Source organism: Canis aureus, chromosome 21 (genome assembly GCF_053574225.1).
Source record: "Canis aureus isolate CA01 chromosome 21, VMU_Caureus_v.1.0, whole genome shotgun sequence".
In the NCBI taxonomy this organism is placed as follows: domain Eukaryota; kingdom Metazoa; phylum Chordata; class Mammalia; order Carnivora; family Canidae; genus Canis; species Canis aureus.
Window position 1 is genome coordinate 6,106,413 of NC_135631.1, and position 21,038 is coordinate 6,127,450.

At 47.7% G+C, this 21,038-nt stretch overlaps 1 protein-coding gene across 12 annotated transcripts in view; it reads right to left on the bottom strand.

The window, feature by feature from the left end:
• The window catches only part of CHKA (choline kinase alpha), a 71,114-nt gene that overhangs the window by 12,220 nt on the left and 37,856 nt on the right, over positions 1–21,038 (bottom strand). For 4 of the 12 annotated variants that reach the window (XM_077862661.1, XM_077862660.1, XM_077862669.1 and 1 more), the window contains exons 3-10: positions 17,570–17,623; positions 10,148–10,261; positions 7,093–7,226; positions 6,718–6,822; positions 6,093–6,151; positions 4,319–4,406; positions 3,752–3,860; positions 844–950 (exon numbers count right to left, since the gene is read on the bottom strand). In XM_077862661.1, the coding sequence (XP_077718787.1) occupies positions 844–950; positions 3,752–3,860; positions 4,319–4,406; positions 6,093–6,151; positions 6,718–6,822; positions 7,093–7,226; positions 10,148–10,261; positions 17,570–17,623 (770 nt within the window). Of the gene's footprint in view, positions 1–843; positions 951–1,108; positions 1,247–2,446; positions 3,432–3,751; positions 3,861–4,318; positions 4,407–6,092; positions 6,152–6,717; positions 6,823–7,092; positions 7,227–10,147; positions 10,262–17,569; positions 17,624–18,656; positions 18,687–21,038 lie in introns of those variants that run through there. The other 8 variants (XM_077862662.1, XM_077862667.1, XM_077862666.1 and 5 more) reach the window with 5 other exon arrangements.

A 21,038-nucleotide genomic window follows, 5' to 3' on the forward strand; every position in this document is an offset into this window, starting at 1 on the left:
CCCCATCACTGAGAACCCAAGCTCCCCTCACAACAGTGCCTTTGGGCTTCACTGAATGCTTCAGTGTCCTCCTCAAACCTGATTGCTTTTCTTGTGGTCCTTGACCCACTACACATCCCTTGGAGCTACCCTTTCTGTCTGGCTCTCCTCCACTTTTCTATTTCTATCCATTCTAGAACCAGAGTGGGAAGATCTATGCACCAGGGGAAGCCCCAGGGACAGTAAGGGTGGCTGTACGCCCAGCAACAGGGCCGTGGACACTTCAGAAGAGGTGATTTATGGTGAGTGGACTGAAGTCACCTGAACATTTTTGCCAAAGAATCTCCTAAGAGAGCTCAAAGAATGAGTAATTCAGGTCTCTTAACTAAAGAGATGAGTGTGTTTGATAAACAGGGGTCCAAGCTTTCATGAAATCTAGAAGTTTCTCAGCCCTGCTTTGAGAGCTAGCGAAGAAAAATTAAAAGCAAGACTCAGAACACTCACAATTTATAGTTTTCAGAAGAAACACATTATTGGATGGTGCCCACCACTCCATGAGCATCAAGAGACGAGAGCATACAGGCCCTGGGTGGCACAGCCTCACACAGCCGAGTCCTATGTGTGGATTACAGTGTGGAGCGCCAACACACACCCTGACCCTATAACACTGACCCTGCTCTCTACACCTGCTGTGTGCTGAAATCTGGAGAGGCACCAAATGCTCCATGTTTGACAAAGTAGAAGTCCCAAAGATGTAAGGGTATAAAGAAGCTCCTAAAATACTAACGATTGCAATTCGGCATCCCAATTATATTCTATAAACAGGACAACAATTTTTTATAAATTAACAACAAAACAAATTACCTATTGACTTCAAGTAACATTTCTTCTTCTATAATGGACTTTTCTTCATTACTGAGGTTTTCAAATTCATTTTGGAATGCAGCCAAGTAATTGGAAATAAAGTGGAGCTTTAAAAAAAAGTAATTACATTAGAATCTGACGGTGACAGATGGTGGTGTCAAGAACTGTCAGGAAGCACCACATGGCTGGAAGACACCCCACATATCCAGCGGACACCCCACACATCCAGTGGACACCCCACATGGTCAGTGGACACCCTACACACCTGGCAGGGCCTGGAGGAGCTCTGTGCCAGGCAGGAGCACGGAAGCTCACCGGTGCATGCGGCTGTGATCACAGTCAGAGTTTACTGGACTCGGTGCCACACTGTCAACAAGACAGGCACAGGAAACCACCGCTGCTTCTGGACAAAATCACTGAGGTAGAATCTACTCCACATTCCCATTTCCCAGTCTGGTCACAAAGCAGGGTAAGCCTACGTCACACATCCCCCTGGATGGGCTGGCATTCTGTGTGGGGCCTTCACAGGTGTGCCTGGCATGGGCGCTAGGGGCCCGAGGTCGCTGGCAGAGGCTCCCTCAGAGTGGGAGCTCACCAGACCACGTGAAGGGGCCTGCTGCCTCTGATGTGCCGCAATGACGTGTGTATGTCCGCAGATTGGCAAGGTCTAATTCTGGTTTGGAGAAGAGGCTCTACCAGGTCCCGCATGTAGTCTACATGTGAATCAGGATCTAGAAGACCCCCGTTCTTCAGCAGCTCACACTATACCAAACGGCACCAGAACACAGAGAACCATCATTCACTTGCTTTCTTTTATAAAAAGGAAACGGCTGGCAGCTGCTTCACCTAGAGAACGCCATTAATGGATTACGTAGCTGGAAGGGCAACACTGCCTTTCCACCACCTCGTCCACTTTCCTGTTCCCAGATGGCTTTCATACTCCACACCTCCTCCCACCAGAAAGCAGCATTCCAGCTAGAGGGCTGTGCTAGCAGGGCATTCTGGAAGGAGTAAACCTGGCACAGGCATGGCGATGGCTCACGCCTATTAAATTCTATGTAGCAGGCACCGTCCTGAGCCTTTGTTTCTGAACATGACCTCACACCTCCCAAGAACAGAATAATTTCTGCAGACGAGGCAACAGAAGCACACACAGAGTCAGTAGGTGACAGTGAACAGTGGCAGATCTGCGATTCAAATCTAGGCACTGTTTTGAAAACCCATGCTTGAACCATCACACAAGATGGGTTAATTTCTGAGAGACACTAAATGCTCAAATTGGCCAATGAAGACAGAAAATTTGAATAGATCAACACCTTAAGAAATGGTAATGACCTTTCCTCCCCAAAAGTTTGAGGCCCACACTTTCTTACAGGTAAAGTTACCAAATTTTCAAAGAACATCATGTTATATAAATTTGTCCCAAAAAAATTACAAAGGGACACCAAACACATTTTATTAGACTAGCATAATATTTATTCCAAAACTAGATACGAATAATAATTTTTTAAATGACCATTTTAAGCCCATTTCACGTATGCACATAGATGTAAAAGTCCTAGGTAAGAGACTGCCTCACTGGACCCAACAGAGTGTTCCAAAATAACACACCTCATTCAAATGGTTTATTTTAGGAACTTCATAGTTTAACATTTTAAATCATCTCATTAGTGGACTAAAGAGAGAAAAGCATGACTTTACCAGGTAGGTGCAGAAAGGGTAGCTAATGAAGACCAACACCTATATGTGACTTTTTAAATTGCTCAAAATATAAAAATTGAACTTCCTTCATTTCCGTCGCTGTGCAGTGCTGGTGGTTACACAGCCCTGCAGCCCATCACATGGAACCTGCCTTCTCACTGGCAGAAAACCCCCTCCTCCTGGCTGGAGAGTCCACACTCTGGGGCTGCCCAGTTGTGACAGAGGAAGAACTTCCTTCGGTACAGCAGGAATTTCAATACCTGAAGACTGCTGCTGCGTCTCCTCGTCCCCCAACACCTTTCTTCTCATACAGCATGACCTCGAGGCCAGAGCCAGCCTGGCCACTCTGCTTGGAACCCACTCAAGCTCATCACAGTTGTCCTGACAGTGTGGCCAGAAGAGGGCAATATAGTTTTGGTCCCACAGCAAGTCAATGCTTGAATGGCTGCCCCTGGAGTGTGTGCCATCTGCTGAAGGTACGATCACTGCGCCTGGCACAGGTGAGAGTGCTCAAGGACATCTCCTGAGTGAAATACAGCAGCGGCTGACTGCATCCCAGTCCTCACACCTCTCTCTGACCTCTCTGAAATGCTGCTGAGCTGGCAAGAGTTCCACGGGAAGAGCTGTTCCGTAGCAGGGGTTGAGCTACTGCCCTGCCCAGGCTCAGGATACCTTCTTCTCAACTGGGCTTGCTTCCACATCGCTACCCACTTACCCTCAACCCACAGCTCCGACGGCGGGCTGAGGAAGAGAGCAGGGGCTCCCAGGAGGAACTTCCCACACGGTGATTCTTCACGCAGCCCCCTCCCCCATACTCAGGACAGGAAAGGGAACTGGTAACAGCCGTAGCAGCTACTAAGTCATGGTGCCCAATAGACTACTTTTGTCTGCACAGAGTGAAACACACACAGAAAACATCATGATCCCCACAAAGAAGGCCAGGAGGCAGATCAGAGGCTGGGCTTTTTGGAAAAAATGAGAAGGAGCTACAAAAGAGACTGTGTTTTTTCTAACTGAATACAGGTTATCCCTGACACAGGGATTAAAATGTCAAGTTTGTGTCCAAACACAAAATCCCATTTTAGAGCAAAAGGGTTTGCTTAAAAATTCCATGATTTAAAAAAGGTGTCATGAAGATGCAATCAATTCTAACTGCATGAAATGGACTCATGCATTAATCTACCAAGCCTACGCAGTCACCTCCTACCTGTTGTTTCCTGGTGGGGTACTTCAGGATGTTCGCTCTGAAGAAAGGGTACTTTTCATAGGTATAGTCGTACATCCATTCACAGAAATGATTCCCAATGTCGAATCCCCTGAAAAAGAGGTAAGAGCTGCAGAGAAGGGCGCAGACTACCGCACCATGAGGCTCCTCTGGTCAGAGAGGGGAAAAGGCCAAGTTGTGAGCATCCCTCTCAACAACAAGCTGTCTTTCCTGTGGTTCCCCAAGGATGACTGCCCCAGGGGCAGAGAGGGCCAACAGGGCATTTACCACAACCACAGCCAACTGAAGCTACAAAAGCACCACCCAACCCACCACTCAGGAGCAGTTGTTCGAGAGCATTCTCCTGCACTCAGTACTCTGATCTCTGAAGCCAACAAAATACCCAATTCTGTGTTCTGATCACTCACACTGCTGCCCCCCACTACTAGCGAAGAACAGGCCCGGCTGCTTTCCACGCTGCTGAAGACTGCTAGGACGCTGGGACAGAGTGCACAAGCTCCTACGGTACTGTATCATGGCTGCCTATTTCCTTCTGTGGCTGTTTCATACCTGTAATTATAGCTGCTGTATTCGAAGTCGATGAGCATCAGTCTCTGCTTTTCAGAATTCTCTCTGCCTTCCAGCATTAAGATATTACCTGCAGAAAGGTTTAGATAACATGCCATTTACTGTTGGCATGTGGCACAGTTGAGAGCAAAAGTCCTTGAACGTAGGGCTGAGAGTGGTGCTGATCCTGTCAGGGAACCCTAACCACACAGTGAGTGGGTGTGGGCCACGGAGCACACTGCCCCCCGAAGTCCAGCCCAAACTGAAGGCCCTGGGCCATGTGGACACAAGGCCCCTGTTCACAACAGCCCAAGAGTAACATGGCCCCAAGCTCACCCTGGAACAAGAATGGCTCTCCCTTGGCTTGTTGGGACTGCACCTCCAGACTTTCTACACCAGGGTATGAAAGAAAACACCTGATTGCATCCTGGAGTTCTGGCTGACCCAACAACCCGAGCAGCCCTAGGGAAGGTGGTTGTGGCCCACCAGTTAGGAAGCTGTGTGCTGGCATCCAGCTTAGGCAGCACAGGGCTCTGCAGACCATACTCCCAAGGAGGAGACCACAGGCATCTTTCCTTCCATCATATTTCCTTTCACAGCTGAATTCTGGGCCTGAAGTGAACTAGCTGCCAGACTGGCTCTTCAGGCTCTTCCCAAGGCCCCACACTCGACCCAATGCTCAGCATCTGTCACTATCAGGCTGGCGGGTAGGCACCAGTGAGCCAAGCTTTGCTAATTTTTTGGCCACTCTCTCCAGGGTTTCTGCAGGAAGTGTTTTCTCTAGGGTTTTTAGCACACATCTTCCGTTTCCAGGGGCCATTACAAGGAGATGCCCAGAGCAGTAGAGCAAAGTAAATGTATAACTCCCACCTCCTCTAGCCTTTTCATACATTGGCGATCACTGGCCAGACCCCCCTGGTGATGTCTGTGTAGCTGACTATTGCCTGCTAACACACAAACCTGGCTGACATGTCTACACCCTGCTTGACTTGGCCGCAATGATCCACTAATTAATAAAAGGTATTTTGGTTCAAACTAATGTCTTAACTAATGACTGGTCTTCAACAGAGACTATTATCAAAATTAAAAACAAACTGCTGAGCCTGGCATAGGGCCTGAGGGTGGATATGAGCTAGCCATGATGAAGAGGACAGGGACAGCAAGGCAAAACCACACCAGAACCCGGCACCACAGCAGCACCGGTGGAGCTTAGACGGGGCCTCCGTTTGAAGTCACAGTGAGGGGTACCTGGCATTATACTTTTTGGAAGGCAGAGACCCAAGGTCATGGTAGAGTGAACTAATCCCAGGAGAGCAGGTGCAAAATGCGGCCAGGGCAAGGCCCCCAGGACTGAACGGGGGCAGTTACCTCTCACTGGGTTTTCAGATTATCGAAGTTGCATGTTCACAGAGTTAAACACTGAACAAACATGTGACTTAGGAGGTTTCAATCATTTATCCAAGCTCACAGTTTAGTGACTGTTGCCATTTTTTCTTCTATGAATGTATTGTTTACAAAAATGGGAAGACACCCGTGTTTTTCTAAAACTTGCTTTTTTTCTCTTAACATATCCTGGAAATTTCTTCTGTTGGTCTGCATAAAAACTCGACCTCATTTTTTTTTTTAATAGTGGTAGAATATTCCACTGTGTAGCTGTGCCATTATTTCACATGTGTACCCCCTTCTGCAAAGACACCTGGCATCCATCACACCGCTGGAGGCTGCCTTTGAAGGAGACACACAAACCCAGCTTCACCTAACAGGCAGCAATTCTTACCTTCCTGACAATCATTGTGACAAAACACAACTGGAGAAGGGGTGGATTCAAGTAGTGACCTGGAAAGGGAATCACAGTGTAGGTCAGATGCCTCCATGCCTGGTAGCAGACAGGCACACTGCACCACCATGCAGCCTCTGTGCAGTGCCTTCCCCGTGAGCTCCGAGAGTACTGCATTCACGTAGCTCCAGCTCACCCTGGAGACTCACACCAGCCCCCGAGGGCACCTAGCTCTTCTACAGCCAGGCCCTTTCCACCCAAAGCACAACCCTCCTCCTCTGCTCCAGCCCCTGGTTTCCATCACATCTCTTATCACAACTCAACGCTACGGGACATGTTTGCTTGTCTCTGTTTCTCTTAATAAGATGCAAGTGCCTCAAAGGTCATCCTGGTCTCCATGTCCTCAGCACTACTCACACACATGAGTGATGACAACTGTGACTTCTCACACTCGGGTGAGTACACCCTGGACACTCCATGGCTGCCCCTACTCGCAGGCCCAAACCAGGCTTCCTGCCCCATATCCCCCAGTGCTCGGGCTAAACGGTTCCCCCCAACTGCCCCCATGGCTTGTTTTGTGTTTTGTTTCAGAAAAACCCTATGGCCTTCACCGACCGTTCCTCACCTCAGATACTGCAGCTCCAGAGGCAGATTGTAGCGGAGGAGCCTGTGGAGCTGCTTCACCCGGGGCTCCCCAGCAAACTTAATCCTCAGCACTTGATTCAAGTACCTGGAAAAAAAAGGGAGAACAAAAATCACCTCCCAGTTCACCATGGCTTACCATTGGGGGTCCTGTCAAGTACGATGGCAGCAGGGACCCTCAGGCCCCAGGACAGAGCCTGGGGCTCCAGGCTCTCTACAAAGCTCATCTCTGCCCACCCACCTATTCAGTGGACCAGAGGAAGACCTCCAACCATCATGGCAAATAAGTACTCACTCTGGCACCTCTGGCAGCCGCTAATAGAAAACTAAGTTAGAGCCAAGCGGTTTGACCACTTACTTTTCCATTGTTCCAAAAAGCCATTTTGGTTCCTTATTGAATGGCATTTTCATACCATGAAATGTGGCCATTTTCTCAGCTATTTCTGCAGAAATATCTGGCAAGCTTAATTCTTCAGTGTCTAAGCGTCGGCTCTGGAACGAACAAGAGAGTTAGAGAACAAACAGCATTTCTCCAGAAAGCCTGGAGGGGGGCGATCACAGAAGCCTAAGACCTAGCAGCCAGTTCCACAGGGTGTCTGCCTCAGCCGGCACACAAAACTCCTTGAGGAAGTGGACAGTGGACAGTGACCCAGCAACCGCCATGGCATTTCTCAGCCTGTGGCCCCTCTCACATACAAGCATTTAGGCAGACTCTGCCCTCTCTTCCCTCTCCATGCCCTCGTCCCTGGTAAAAGTTGAGTCTCAGGATTTGTTACATGAGCCCATGTCAATTCCTTCAGCACCTCAGACACCCTGGCCTGAAAGATCACAGCCAAGAGATGGTGCTCAGCACAGGTCCTAGTCAGAAGCACGGCAGGAGTTCAGGGTGAGCCATTACCCCCTCATCTACAGTGGCATCTGCAGCACCCCACAGCACCCTACCTGGCACAGAGCAGCTCTCAGAGTGCACAGCTGAACGAAGAAAGAGATGTCCAGCTCCCACTACTGCAGTCTGAGGCTACACATGCTCAGGCTGCACTTTCCCAGTTCCTCACAAGGAAATCACAATCAACTAAATTTCAACTAAGACCTGTTTGTCTTTTCCACATGCGCTGCTCCCCTAAAGAAGCCCAAAGAGGCATTCCTCTGAAAATCCAGAGCACCCAAGGGTGAAGGGGGGGGGGTGGTCTCCAAGTTAGAGAAAACTCAGCTCGAATTCTGGCTTTAATCCTCATTTCAAAGCCACATGACCAAAGGCATGTTACTCAGACCTCTGCATCTTTCTGATCTCTGTAAAATGAGAAGTATGACATCGAGTCCCTGGTGAGGCTGCTCTGACCTAGAACAGATAGTGCTGGCAAGGGCCCTGGACCAGCACCCAGCCAAGGAAGTCTCGACAAATGGTGGGAGCATGATGACGAGAGCTCAGAGCTCATTGGAAGCAGCAGGCTCAAACTCCTCCTCTCCTATTCGAGAACCCTCCAAGTTATGACATGATCAGGACATGGTTAGAGACGGGGACTTGGCTCTTAGTGGCAGCTCACTCATTTTTCATGTGGCTCTGTTAAAAAAAAATGCCATACTTGGCATCGTGGAAAGTGTAAAGCTAACCGTGGTCAAAGATGAACATATTTCATAGTTCTAAGGTCCTTTCCCAAGCGCAGGGAAAGAGCAATAGGAGACCAACCAGGGTTCTTAGAGGCCACCACTCTCCTGTGTCCTCTGGAAAATGCTATGGGAACCAGACAAGGTGGAGTGCATCCCACACCACTAGATGCTCAAGAGTAAACCTGGAAATAACACGCACTATCAGGCTGAGCCAAATGAAATCACCATTTATGGGGCCAAAAACAGTTGATGATTGGTTCAACCCAGTATTTTAAGAACTTTAAAAAATCTTCACTATATAGTAAACATTATATACAAAAAGAGATTAGAATTTCAGAACTAGAATAGTATCAATCCCTGATACAGAACAGGACAGTCCCAATATTCTGAGTTGTGCTCACGGGTCCTTTATCTTCCCTAAAAAGAGAAGTTTTACCACACAGGTATGTTTTAAACAATTTTTAGTTTGCTTTTAGTGGGCTTTATTAAAACAGTATACTATGTGTAGTCTTACACAATCTGGTTTTATCAAACTCAATATTGTTTTTAAGATGTTGCCACTTCTAACCACAGGAAGTATTTTAGATTTTCAATTCTTTCAAATACTTTATTATCTCATTTGATTTGCACACCAGTCGGGTGTTACTGTCTTTATTGGGACAGTTATAAATGAAAACACTGCCAGGTAGCAAGGAGGTGCAGGTACAGAGACAGAAGGTCTGTCATGACGGTATAGCTGTTGGTTTCAGCACACCCCCAGGCTGGCAGCTGCACATATGGTGCCACTGCATCAAGCAGAAAAGGGCACCCCTCCTGGGAGACAGGTCACGAGAAGGCTCCTTTCCCTGGGCTCTGGGGAATAGACAATTAGGACCCCTTCCTCCAGCTTCCTACTGAATACAGGTTGAGTCCTGGCAAGCAGAGCATCCCTTCAGCCAGGTGTCTTGTGCTTAACCACCTGTATATTTATACAGGGCAGTCCTGCACATAGGTGCCCATGCGAGGCAGGGCATGAAAAGGCCACCATTTGTGACCCGGTCCTCGAGGAGCTCACACAGGTGAAGAGGAGGCACCCACCCCAAATCTGTGAACCAGGCTGTGAGTGAGAATGCAGGCCAGCCAGGCTCAGCATCTCTACCCAATCTGGTCTCAACAACCTGGTCACGAGGTCCAGAGTTGTCCAGGATTCACTTTAACATGAGCTCTTAAGGCCCAAAGCCCCTCGTGGGTCTAACTCACACATAAGTCTAAAGATGACACACTGGCAGATGTGGCAGCAACATTAAAAATGCCTCAGGCAGCAAGAAAAAGCAAATAGTCCCAACTTTTGGGAAGAGGATTTGAGCTGGGCCTTGAAATGTCTCTGTGGGGGACATAGAGCTGGGAAGACTCAAACAGAGGGAGTGAGCTGGGAGACGAGGCAAAGAGCAATGGTGGCCAAAGACCCAAGGTGTGGGTGGTGTGGCCAGGGCCAAAGGGCTCTGCAGGGAGTCCTGAAAGCGGCCCAGAAATTGAGAGGTACAAGGGGAAAAGCAATAGTTTTGGGGTAAGCAGCTTCAGGGGACAACGGAATATTAGGTTTCATATATATTTTTCATTTGGATGAACATCTTGGCAGAAAAAACAGAGGTTCTAATGTAAATTCAATAGAAATCTGTTTTTTCTTTATTTCTGATACAGTTTCATAACGTGAATCCCATTTACCATGTCAGACCCCAACAGCTCAGGCTCCTGCAGGACCAAGACATAGAATCTGTCTGCTGTCTGTGGCACTCATCAACTGACCAGTCGAGAACACATCTTACCGGGATGAACTGCTCCAGGCGGCCTTGGGGAAAGATGCCGTAGAGCTTTGGCCCAAGCGACCTCTCTGCAAGAATGGCAAACATAACGCTCTCCAGAACCATGGCCTCGGCCCCCTAAAACAGAGAGCAACACACCAAATGTTTACTGAGGGCTGACTACGTGCAGGCACAATAGCGCTTTCACAGGAGCGGTGGTATCTAACCTCCCAGCAACCCTACGACTGGGCACTATTAGTACCACCCCCATAAAGAAACAGAGATCATATCTTGTAATCTGTAGGATCCATGCTTGCAAGCACCACACTATAGTGATGAGATTTAAAATTCAAGTTTAACCGAGTCACTGATTCCAAAAATAGAATATTATCTATTTGTATCTTATTGCTTGTACATATTTTAAAACTTCGATGAGTTCCACCCATAGCATCTTCCCAAAGGCCACCACAATGTTGTGGCCCCCCTTCCAGGGGCCTTCGGCCGCTGAACCAATCCTTAAGGACAACTGACATATCTGGGCCTGTTTTTGGGTCCAGAGAGCACCGGCATGGAGCCTTCACAGGTTCTATGCTCTGCTCTTATCCCCAGTCTTCTCCCTGCTGCCATTTTAACGTTTGTCTCTTGCCAAAACCTGACATTGCTCATATGCCGTCTTCAGTCCTAGGAACTCATGTGGGATCAAGAATCATCCTGCCTTCAAAAACCGTCTTTTGGTCTCAGTTCAAATTCACTCCCTGGTCCTTTTCCATTAAACAGCAAGTCAACCTCTAAGCCGCCACATTTGAGGAAGAAGGGCCAGCGTGGCTGGAAAGCGCTTTCAGATGATCCTTATTCATCTCTGGTTAAGACATGCACCGAAGTGACTACAATTCTGCAGAAACACTGTGCAAAGTTAAGCAGCTCTTTATACTCGGGTTATAGAAACAGACAATAGGACCTTCTCTGGCAACGATAGCATGCTCAAGTTATGGAGACAATAGGACAATAGGACCTACTCAGGCAACGAAAGGATGCTAAAGTTATGGAGAAGAAAACAGAAAAGCTACTTTTCCAAAGGACATGGAACCACAGTAAAAAGTAATTTGATCACTTTCACATTTGGATAGAGCAAATATTTACTGGTGAGCCCCCACAGTTACAGTTTAGCCACTGTCTTGTGTTACCCACAATTGCAGTCTGACCACCTTGTAACGCCTGATCTTTATTTACTCATTTGCAGTTTTGTATCTGTGACTGTTATAACTAAATTGTGTCCCCCCTAAATTCACACATGGAAGCCCTAACTCACAGTGTGATGATGTCTGGAGATGGGCCTTTGGGAAGTGGTTAGGTATAGATGAGGTCGCAAGTGCAGGGCTCTCATGCGGTATCTTTATACGAAGAACTCCAGAGAGCCTGCTGTCCCTCCCACCATCCCTCCACCATGTGAGGACACACGGAGAAGACAGCACCCGCAGGCCAGGAACCCAACTGTGCCAGCACCCTGATCCAGACCTCCAGCATCCAGCTCAGTGAGATATGTCTGTTGCTGGCACCCCTGAGGAGTCTGTTACGGCAGCCCCAGGAGACTAAGACAAGGACAATACAAACAGCATTGATCTGTAAGGTCCACAGAGCTTAGAGCAGGGTTTGAGAGGAGACAGATTTACCCTCTGACCTCCCTGGAGGGATGGTCACTGCTGGCCTCACATCCAGCACCAGAGATGCTCACCGGAGAGTGTGCGCACAGGTCTGCAAAGCCTCTCTCTCCACCTGGAACCTTCACAGAACGAGATGCCATGGCAAAGGCAGGCCGGGCACTGCAGGACCCTGGCACCAGGGTGTGGCACCAGGTGGCCTGGAGCTTTGTGCAGCCCTCTGCCATCTGTACCCTACCCCCGAATTCCACTAGGATTTCTTCTGTCTAGGCATCCAAGTTTTGTCAGAATTAAATTTGTTTTTCGGTTTTCTTCTGTGTGAAGTGACCAAGCCCAAGGGCATCAGGGTGGGCTCTGTATAAGACACATACATATGGGATCCCTGGGTGGCGCAGCAGTTTGGCGCCTGCCTTTGGCCCAGGGCGCGATCCTGGAGACCCCGGATCGAGTCCCACATCGGGCTCCCGGTGCATGGAGCCTGCTTCTCCCTCTGCCTGTGTCTCTGCCTTTCTCTCTCTCTCTCTCTGTGACTATCATAAATGAATAAAAATTAAAAAAAAAAAAAAAAGACACATACATGTGCCAGATCCCAAAGAGGTCTTTAAGGTGGGAGCTGCAAACTTTATACAGAGTTAAGGCCCCACGTGTTACATCACAGACATAGCAATTCGTGCATCATGCCCACTCAGTACAAAGGCCACTGGGAAGTGACCTCACAGGCTGTGCTGTCACTGGCACTTGGGCTGAACACACAGGGCCCAGAATCCTCCAGAGCCAAGTCAAACCGTTGCTGGGATAGTGGAGAGAGAGATGGATGGAAACCTAGGAACTTTGTCACTCTCTCTGGCATTGCTCTGAGTACTGCAGACAAGAAATCTCTTTGTTTACATGTAACACTACAGTTCAGTGTTTATTCCCAGGAGGGAGAAAGGGCAGCTGTGCATGGAGGAAAGAATTTGGAGGAAGAAGTGAAGGAAAACAATTACAAGCAAGAAAAGTAGACAGGTTAAGGACAGCAGGGAATCTTAAAATGAGTGCATCAACTACTGGCAGCCTTTTGTCACCACTAGGTCTCCACACACCTTCCTGCACACTACTGGGAAGGTGAGCACCGTAGAGGTTGGGACCAACACAACCCAGTCCACTGGCCCTCCAACCACAGCTGGCCCTACCTTCTCAGGACAGAAGGTCCTACCCCCACTTGAAACTATTTACTTCTGCTTCAGAAATATTCATACACATTCAGCCCCAGAATATTTACTGGATGTCCACAATGGGCCTGGCACTGTGTAAGCCCCAGGCACTGTGTTCCCGCCTCAGGGAAACAAGAATAAGACATGGAAAAAAAAAAAAAAGACATGAATGCTGCCTGCAAGGACCACGTTCCAGAGCGAGAAGCAGACAGTAATATGCAAGCCCGGCACAGGTGGGGTAATTGCAGGGATGGGACAGCAGGGCAGGAGGTTGCTTCTAAGGAGATGGTGACATGGACACCTGAGGGGTGAGAAGCAAGCACATTCAGGGAACTGGGAGCCCCCACCTCCCAATGGAACAATCAGGGAAGAAGAGAACAAAATGAACTTGGAAAAGTCAGAAGGTCCGGGCCAGCTATGAAGTCCTTAGTACCTCGATGGCATCTAGGGCTAAAAATGCATGGCTAACGAGGAGGAATCCACACAGAGTCTGAGCTCTCCTGGGGGTTGGCCCCACAGGAAGAAGCACATTTTACACAGCGAGCTGTCAAACACCCACCCCTAAAACTAACCTTACATGCTCACCACTCTGCAAGACTTTCTAGTACTTCCTTGTCTATTTCATTTTATTTTAATTTATTTAAAAAATATATTTTATTTGACAGAGAGAGAACACAAGCGGGGGTGGGGGTGGGGGGGCGGGGCAGAGGAAGAGGGAGAGAGGGAGAAGCAGGCTCCCCACTGAGCAGGAAGCCTGATGTGCTACTCGATACCAGGATTTTGGAACCATGACCTGAGCCTAAGGCAAATACTTAACCTACTGAGCCACCCAGGTGCTCCTAGTCTATTTCATTTTAAAAACATTTCATGTGCCATTTGGGGCTTACAACCCACCACATAAGCCCCTGATTCAGTTGGGGGCAAGAGAGACGGCAGTGGGGTTGAAAGTGAGTGGTGCTGTCCCGGATGCTCAGAGGAAACACGGAGAAAGGGCAAAGTGGCCCCTGGATTCAGCAATGTGGGGTCCTTGGTGACCAAAACAAGACTGGTGCTACCGGAGCAATGGGGCAGGGGACAGGCAGGCAAGGGAAGAGGGAGGCGGACAGCTGGGGGGCCAAGGTGTGCTTTATCTACACAATTGTATTTCTTTAAGAACATTAAAATCCAGTAATATCGAGATTATGAACTTTTGGAGAAGACTAAAGAAGCATTTCTGTGGTATTCTTGCCAAAAATGCATAACCTCATTCCAGTCACGAGAAAAGGTGAGACAAAGCTAACCTGAGGGAACATCTTATGAAACAACGATCAATGTGCCTAACAACCATTCGGACTGTGAGAGACAAGGAGGCAGATGGAAGAGACCAGGGAGGAACCACCAGCAAATGCAGTGTAGGGTCCTGGCTGTCTCCTGGAACAGGAGAAGAGAAAACATCAGTGGAAAAACCTGGGAAATTCAAAGAAGGCCTGGAGCTTAGCTGTCATTATTGTGACAGAGTTGGTGTCCTTAGCTGTTAGGTGTGAACATCAGGGGAGCTGCAGGGAGGAGGGGGGCTCTCTGTATTAGTTCTGCAAAATTCCTGAAATTTGAAATAAAAAGTTAAAAATAATTAAAATAAATGTATATTAAAAGATGGAAATCAAGCAATATGATAATATCAATTACTAATTCTGTGCATTGGGGTAAGGGTGTTCATTATGTTATTCTGTGCTGCCTCACATGCTCGACACTTTTTTTCCAAGAAAAAAAAGAGATCGAGAAGTAAGAAAGTAGAGAGTGTGTAAATACTCTCAAGAAATCCTACTACAGACAGGGAGCGGATGCAGGCGAGGCCACAAGGGACAGCCAGCAACGCACTGGTGGGAAGGAGGAGAGTCGGAGTCGGGAGCATGAGGGAAGAACCAGGCTATGGAAAGAGCAGGTGTACAAGCGCAGATGGCTCACGGGCTGGCAAGTTGGGAGATAAGCGCCGAGAACACAGCAACTGGGAGCAGAGAGGGACCTGGTCAGGAGGGCGAGCCCCCGGACAGGCCAGTAGTCCTCCCGACAGTGGGTTTCCCTCTAACAATGTCCAGCTGTTCAGGTGTGGGTCCAGAGAGGGCAAAGCGGCGAGGTCCAAAGACCAAGTCAGACACAGCAATCTTCACCAAACCAGGGCAGTGCTCAGGAGGAGGGTTTTCTCTTTAAAAAAAAAAATTAAGATTTTATTTGAGAGAGAAAGTGAGAGAAAGAGAGAGCATGAGTAGGGGGTAAGAGAGAGGGAGAAGCAGATCCCTGCCAAGCAGGGAGCCCGACATGGGGCTTGGGATCATGACCCAAGCTGAAGGCAGCTGCCTAACCGACTGAGCCATTAAAGCATCCCTCAGGAGGGTTTTCAACAGAGGAAGAATGGTTTGGAAGCAGGAATGAGGAAAAAGCCAGAAGACACCACTCCCCAAGACATCACCCCCTACTACCCAGTCCAACAGCCAAGATACCCAGATGTGATGGGAAAACACCCTCCCGAAGGGCAGAAGGGGAGGGGGTCTCTGGTCATTGAGGCTATAGAGAAGTCAGCACAGGAAACGCTCAGAAAAGAGGGAACGATTGCAGACAAAGGCCAGCCATCCAAAGGGGCTCAAAGAACATCTTGGACTGAGGAGAGGAAGGGATAAGGAGTGTGCACACCAGCAGGCAAGGGGCAGAATGTTCCAGAGCTGTGCACAGGTGCTGGCTGCAGCCAGCATTCGGCAATTCTATCTGTGCCCCACTGGATAATGGGCACAATAGCTCTGGTGAGGCAGTAAGAGGCAGAGAGGTCCTCCCTGAGTCTAGACTCCCAAGAATAGGGGGCAGACACGAATCGCATCATGCTGAAAAGTTACAGCCAGAGAAAGTGCAGAGGAGAGCAGACAGTGCTCACGGTGAGGGCACAAAACAGAGGCACACACCTAGTCTAGAGAGTAGGAGGGCCCGTGGGGAAGGAACCCTTGAGTGAGGTCCTAATTAGAAGCAAAAGTGGGGGTGACAAATGGGTGAAGTCAGGAGCATTTCAAATGGAAGGAGCAGCATCTGCAAAGGCAGGAAGAAAACCACAGAGTTTAGGACAACATGGCTGGGGGCAGGAAAGGGAAGGACACTGAAGATGAGAAAGGAAAGGTCAGTAGGGTCAGGCCACGAGGACCTGCTGGGACAAAGCCCAGGCCAAACTGGGGCACAGTGAGCTCTGAAGACATCATGCAAGAGGCTGACCTGATCAGAGCAGAGCCCCCAGAGGAGAAGAGGCACAGCCTGGACTGGGGAGGTGGGTGGTATATCAAAGGAGATGAACACATAGACAAATGGTAGATTCACAGGAAAACAGGAGACTCACAGCCCAGACACAGGGTGAGGGTGAGAAGGATATCAGAGGGGCCTCCCAGCTTTGTCTGCAGAGAAAGGAGAAACTGAGGCTCCTGGGAGAGGGGTGGGGCAGACACGGTGTGTTCAGCCTTGGACCTGGCGAGATGGCCCAGGGGAGGCGGACAGCGGATGGCGCTGAGGGGCAGCGCAGAAAGAGGGCCTCTGGATGTCTTGGGGCACCTAAGACAACAGGTCAGGCCCAGAAAGGAACCAAGGGGGAAGGAAACACTTCAGAGAGGACGGGGTGGTGCCGGGTGCCATTGAAAAGCTGAGTCAACTAGAACTGAGAATGTACGGTGAGTGTGGCATCGCGGAGGCCCCCAGGACCCAGCCTCATCAACCACTAGGACACATGCAGGCCAATACACCAAGGACTTTGGATGGGGGAAACTCCATGTCCATCACTTCCTGCTGGGGGGTGTCTCAGTCAGTGTCACTCAGAACACACATTCTGGATCCATTAGACTGGGGCCTCCAGAGCAGGGCACACCCAGAACAATCCACCAAGACATCAGGGGGAAACATCAGTACTTTTATGCCTTTATGATCTCACCTCTTTTTAATTCCTATTTCTTGATGGTTTCAATAACTAGTCTACAGTGAATAAAACTAGTGCACTTATGTCTGTGTTGGGGGGGGGTACTTCTATACAAACCTGCAGATATGGGGCCAGTGTGCTCAAAGGTGGCTTGCCCGATGGCATGTGGACATCACTACTCTAGAATCTCCACTTCTGAGCCTTGAAAAGGGCCCAAGTCAACGCATCAGTGCTCTCGACCTCAAGTTCTTCTGAACATAAGCATTTCGGAGGGGGTCATTTTAATCTGACTGGGGTACCAAGCATAGGAAAAGGCAATCCTGCTCACCTGGGACAGTGCTTGCTTCAGTGTCCCAAGGGACTGGAAGAGGGGGTCAGAGGCACAGTTGCACGAGCCAGGTTGCCTCTACATCCTGTCATGCACAAGCATCTCCCCAAACTGCCCTCTCTCGCCCCAAATGCTGTTTAGGTTGCCATAAGGAAAAACCACAAGGGTCTGCTGCCTACACTCAGTTGGAACAGAAAATACCCAGGGCACACTCATTCTTCCTAGCGTGGCTCCCTACACGGCATGCCCCATCCTCTGGGAGACAGATCAGCCCCTCTGGGGGCACCAAAAGGCACTGCTAACACCGCTTACACCTCAGACAGATGCAGAACGGACTGAATTACTTACTTGAAATTCATTTTCTTTCTGAGCTTGTTCGGATCCCTCTTTATTACAGGACCTCTACGAATGAGAAAAAGCAAACACTTCTGGTAAGATGGGGAACACCAAACAGACACTAACTTTGCAACCACCAGAACAGTCAGGGTTTACAAAACATCACAGATCTTTAATGAGCACTTCTCAACCCATGGAAGCCACCAACAGCGGCAGGCTAAAATGCACCACGAGTGTCCAGCACTAGTATCAACACCCAAGGAATCACTTCATTTATTTACAAGAAAAGGAACGTCCTATTGACCCCAAACAGCCGTGTACTTTTTCACAATTTCATTGCCCGAGGAAAGTCAATAGGGGGCGCTCTCCCAATCAGGTCTTCCCGAAACAAATGGTCAAGTGGTCTCCCCAATTTAGCTAGGTGGTGCCTTCAAGTCCACACTATCCTGAGGAAGCTTCCTTCCTACAAGAACTAGGAGTGTACACACACCCGGGGCAAGTCATCGTGGTCAGCACAGAACGGGGACAGAGAAAAAAGCGCTGTGCAGGCAGGAGACTTGGCACAGAACCCATGCGACAAGCCTGCCAACTTGCCACTTTCACATAGCCCTGCTCACTCAGCCCGTCACTGGCTCAATCTGAATTCTACCACCAAAAAGAGGGTCGTGAGAATTTAATCAAGTCCCTAAACTTACTTCACATTTTAATATATTAAGGGATATTTTTATATCACTTTCCTCAATGAAATTGCAAATTATTGGAAACCAGGGATCTAGCAATAACAAATATATCATTAACTGCCTTGTGCAACTCTCTGGCTACACTCTTTCTTCATGGCACAGATCATATCTTTTAAAAGCAACCCTCCACCCCAAGTGCTTTAGAAATTTTCCTACTATCTTTAATAAGGGGACGGAGAAAAGCAAGTCAGAAACTTAAGCATCATGCCAAAATTTTACACTCCAATATTGCCTCTAGAAATGTTATTTGCTATAATTAAACTAAGTCGGCTTAAGCCAGACCCAGAAGGAAACCCATAAAGGGAGCTTCTTCAAAATGTTAAGGTAAATTATTCTTGAACATCCCATGAAAAACATACCTTTCCATTCCACAGCTTTATCAAAAATACCTGTACCAAGGGTGGAAAGTATGGACAGGAAAAAAAAAATGCCACGTTAAGCAACACCAGCTACTCTAGTGCCATTCAAAGACCCCAGTGCTTTGGAGCAGCGCTCCCATTCATCCTGCACGGACACATTCCACGGACGTTTTCATGCGTGCTCTGCACAAACAGTGCATGTGCTAGCTTCCTCAACATAAAGGTAAATATCCATGTTCATGAAGCAGATTGCTCTTCTACAAATTCAATAACATCTTTAACATCCCATGAAGTTCATTTTGTACAAAGTATGGAAAGTACAACTGGGGCAATATATACTTTCATTTGTGTAATCTTGTAATCTGCGTTTCTCTGATGAAAAGGTGTTACAGGTTAAATCCCGTTACAATGAAAGCTACCAAAATGAAAACACTCCAGAAACACTTGGTTTGCTGATGGCTCGGTGTGCAATGTGGCAAACTCTAGGGTAGAGTACTTGGGTACCACCAAAGCTTTGCTCCTTAACTCCAAACCACTCCCCATGGCTGCACCACTGCGACCTCAGAGTCAGACTTGAGCTGTCCCCTTTCTGCCCAATGTCCTACCAGCTCCTCACAAATAGGGACTCCATCTTTCACTAATTGTTAGTCTTCCTCCAAAGCACCAAGGAATCCTGCTGCTCACTACACTTTTCGCCTGCATGAATAAAGGAGCCGGCTGTGCTGTGAAGCTCAAGGCACAACCTCCGTGACAGAGCCAGCCGGCTTCGGGCAAACTCACATCCATGGTCCAAGCAGTGGGGAAACTGGCTATGGTACTTATATGGATGCTGAATGGGGCCCAAATGTCCCAAAATGTTAAATCCTGTGCTTGTTCTCCCTAAGGAAAGTTAAGAACAAAAAAAAGTTCTACAATACGATATATTGTATACTGATACTTTGTCAGAAAAGACAAATATGAAATTTGGGTATCTTATTGAAATTTGTCGTAACGGGATTTGACCTGAACAAAATTCTAAAGGACTATGGTTATTCCTATGCTGTTATTATTCGAACTGTATCTTCTTAGGGAGATACAGTTAATGGGTTATTTAGCCAACAGAAGTCCCTTTCCCTTGTCCAATGGTGCTCTCAAAAGCAAGTCATTTCATCCAAAGTTACAAATTGCTTTAGTTCCCAAGGCCATTCCTTTTTAATTCTTGCACCGGTGGAAATAAATTTTGTTATGGATTTCCCCACCCCTGCCCACTCCATTCCACCCCCAAATGAATGCATTACTTATACCATAAGAGCACCATCATGAAGGCAAGATGGACTTCTGCCACATTCAACCCTCTGTTCTGTTTCCTCAGTACAGAATGTTCAGGTTCCCTCAATCCTGTAAACAAAAAGAGTAAGACCAGGAAATCTCAAACCAATTTAGATATTCACAAAAAGTGAGAGAAGCGACCTCCTCCTGATAAGCCAAGGGGAGATAGACTCACTGCCAAAAAAGTCAGAGAACTTTTTTGTGCAGGAAGATAGAAAGTAAAATGTATCTTGGAATCTGTGGGATTTTACTTCAGAGGCATAAATTTATTTGAAGCAGATATTAAAATATATTGTATAAATATTTAACATGACTCCATATTTTTTGCCAACTTTTAATAAAAACTAGCTATCATATATAAAATAAAACTAAAGTTTTCACATTAGGAATTTGAACACTGGTTAATATCAAATAATTACTAAGATCTTTTGATGTAAACATTATTATGGTCATTTAAAAAAATCATCTTAGGTATGCCTGGGTGGCTCAGCAGTTGAGCATCTGCCTTCAGCTCACGGCATGATCCCAAGATTCTGGGATCAAGTCCCACATCGGGCTCCCTGCATGGAGCCCTTCGCCTTCGCCTGTGTCTCTGCCTCTCTTTCTCTCTGTGTCTCTCATGAATAAATGAAATCTTAAAAAAAAATCATCTTATATAGATATAGATGGAAACATTCATGGAAGTGCTAATGTGATGTCTGGAATATGGTTCAGAATAACCCCAGAGAATGACCAAGGGCGAGGGTGAAGGACTGGTCAAAGGGAAAGACAGATATTGGGGTACTTGGGGCTCATTACACTCTTCTGCTCCACTTTTGTATGTATCTGAGATTCCCTGTAATAAAAAGTCTTTTTAAAATAAACACAGAGTGTGCCTGTGTGACTCATTTGGTTAAGCGTCTGCCTTCAGCTCAGGTCATGATGCTGGAGTCAAGTCCCATATCAGGCTCCTTGCTCAGCAGGGAGTCAGCTTCTCCTTCTGCCTTTCCCTCCAGCTTGTGCTTGTTCTCTCTCTCTCTCTCTCTCAAAAATAAATTAATTAAATCTTAAAAATAAATAAGTAAATAAATACAG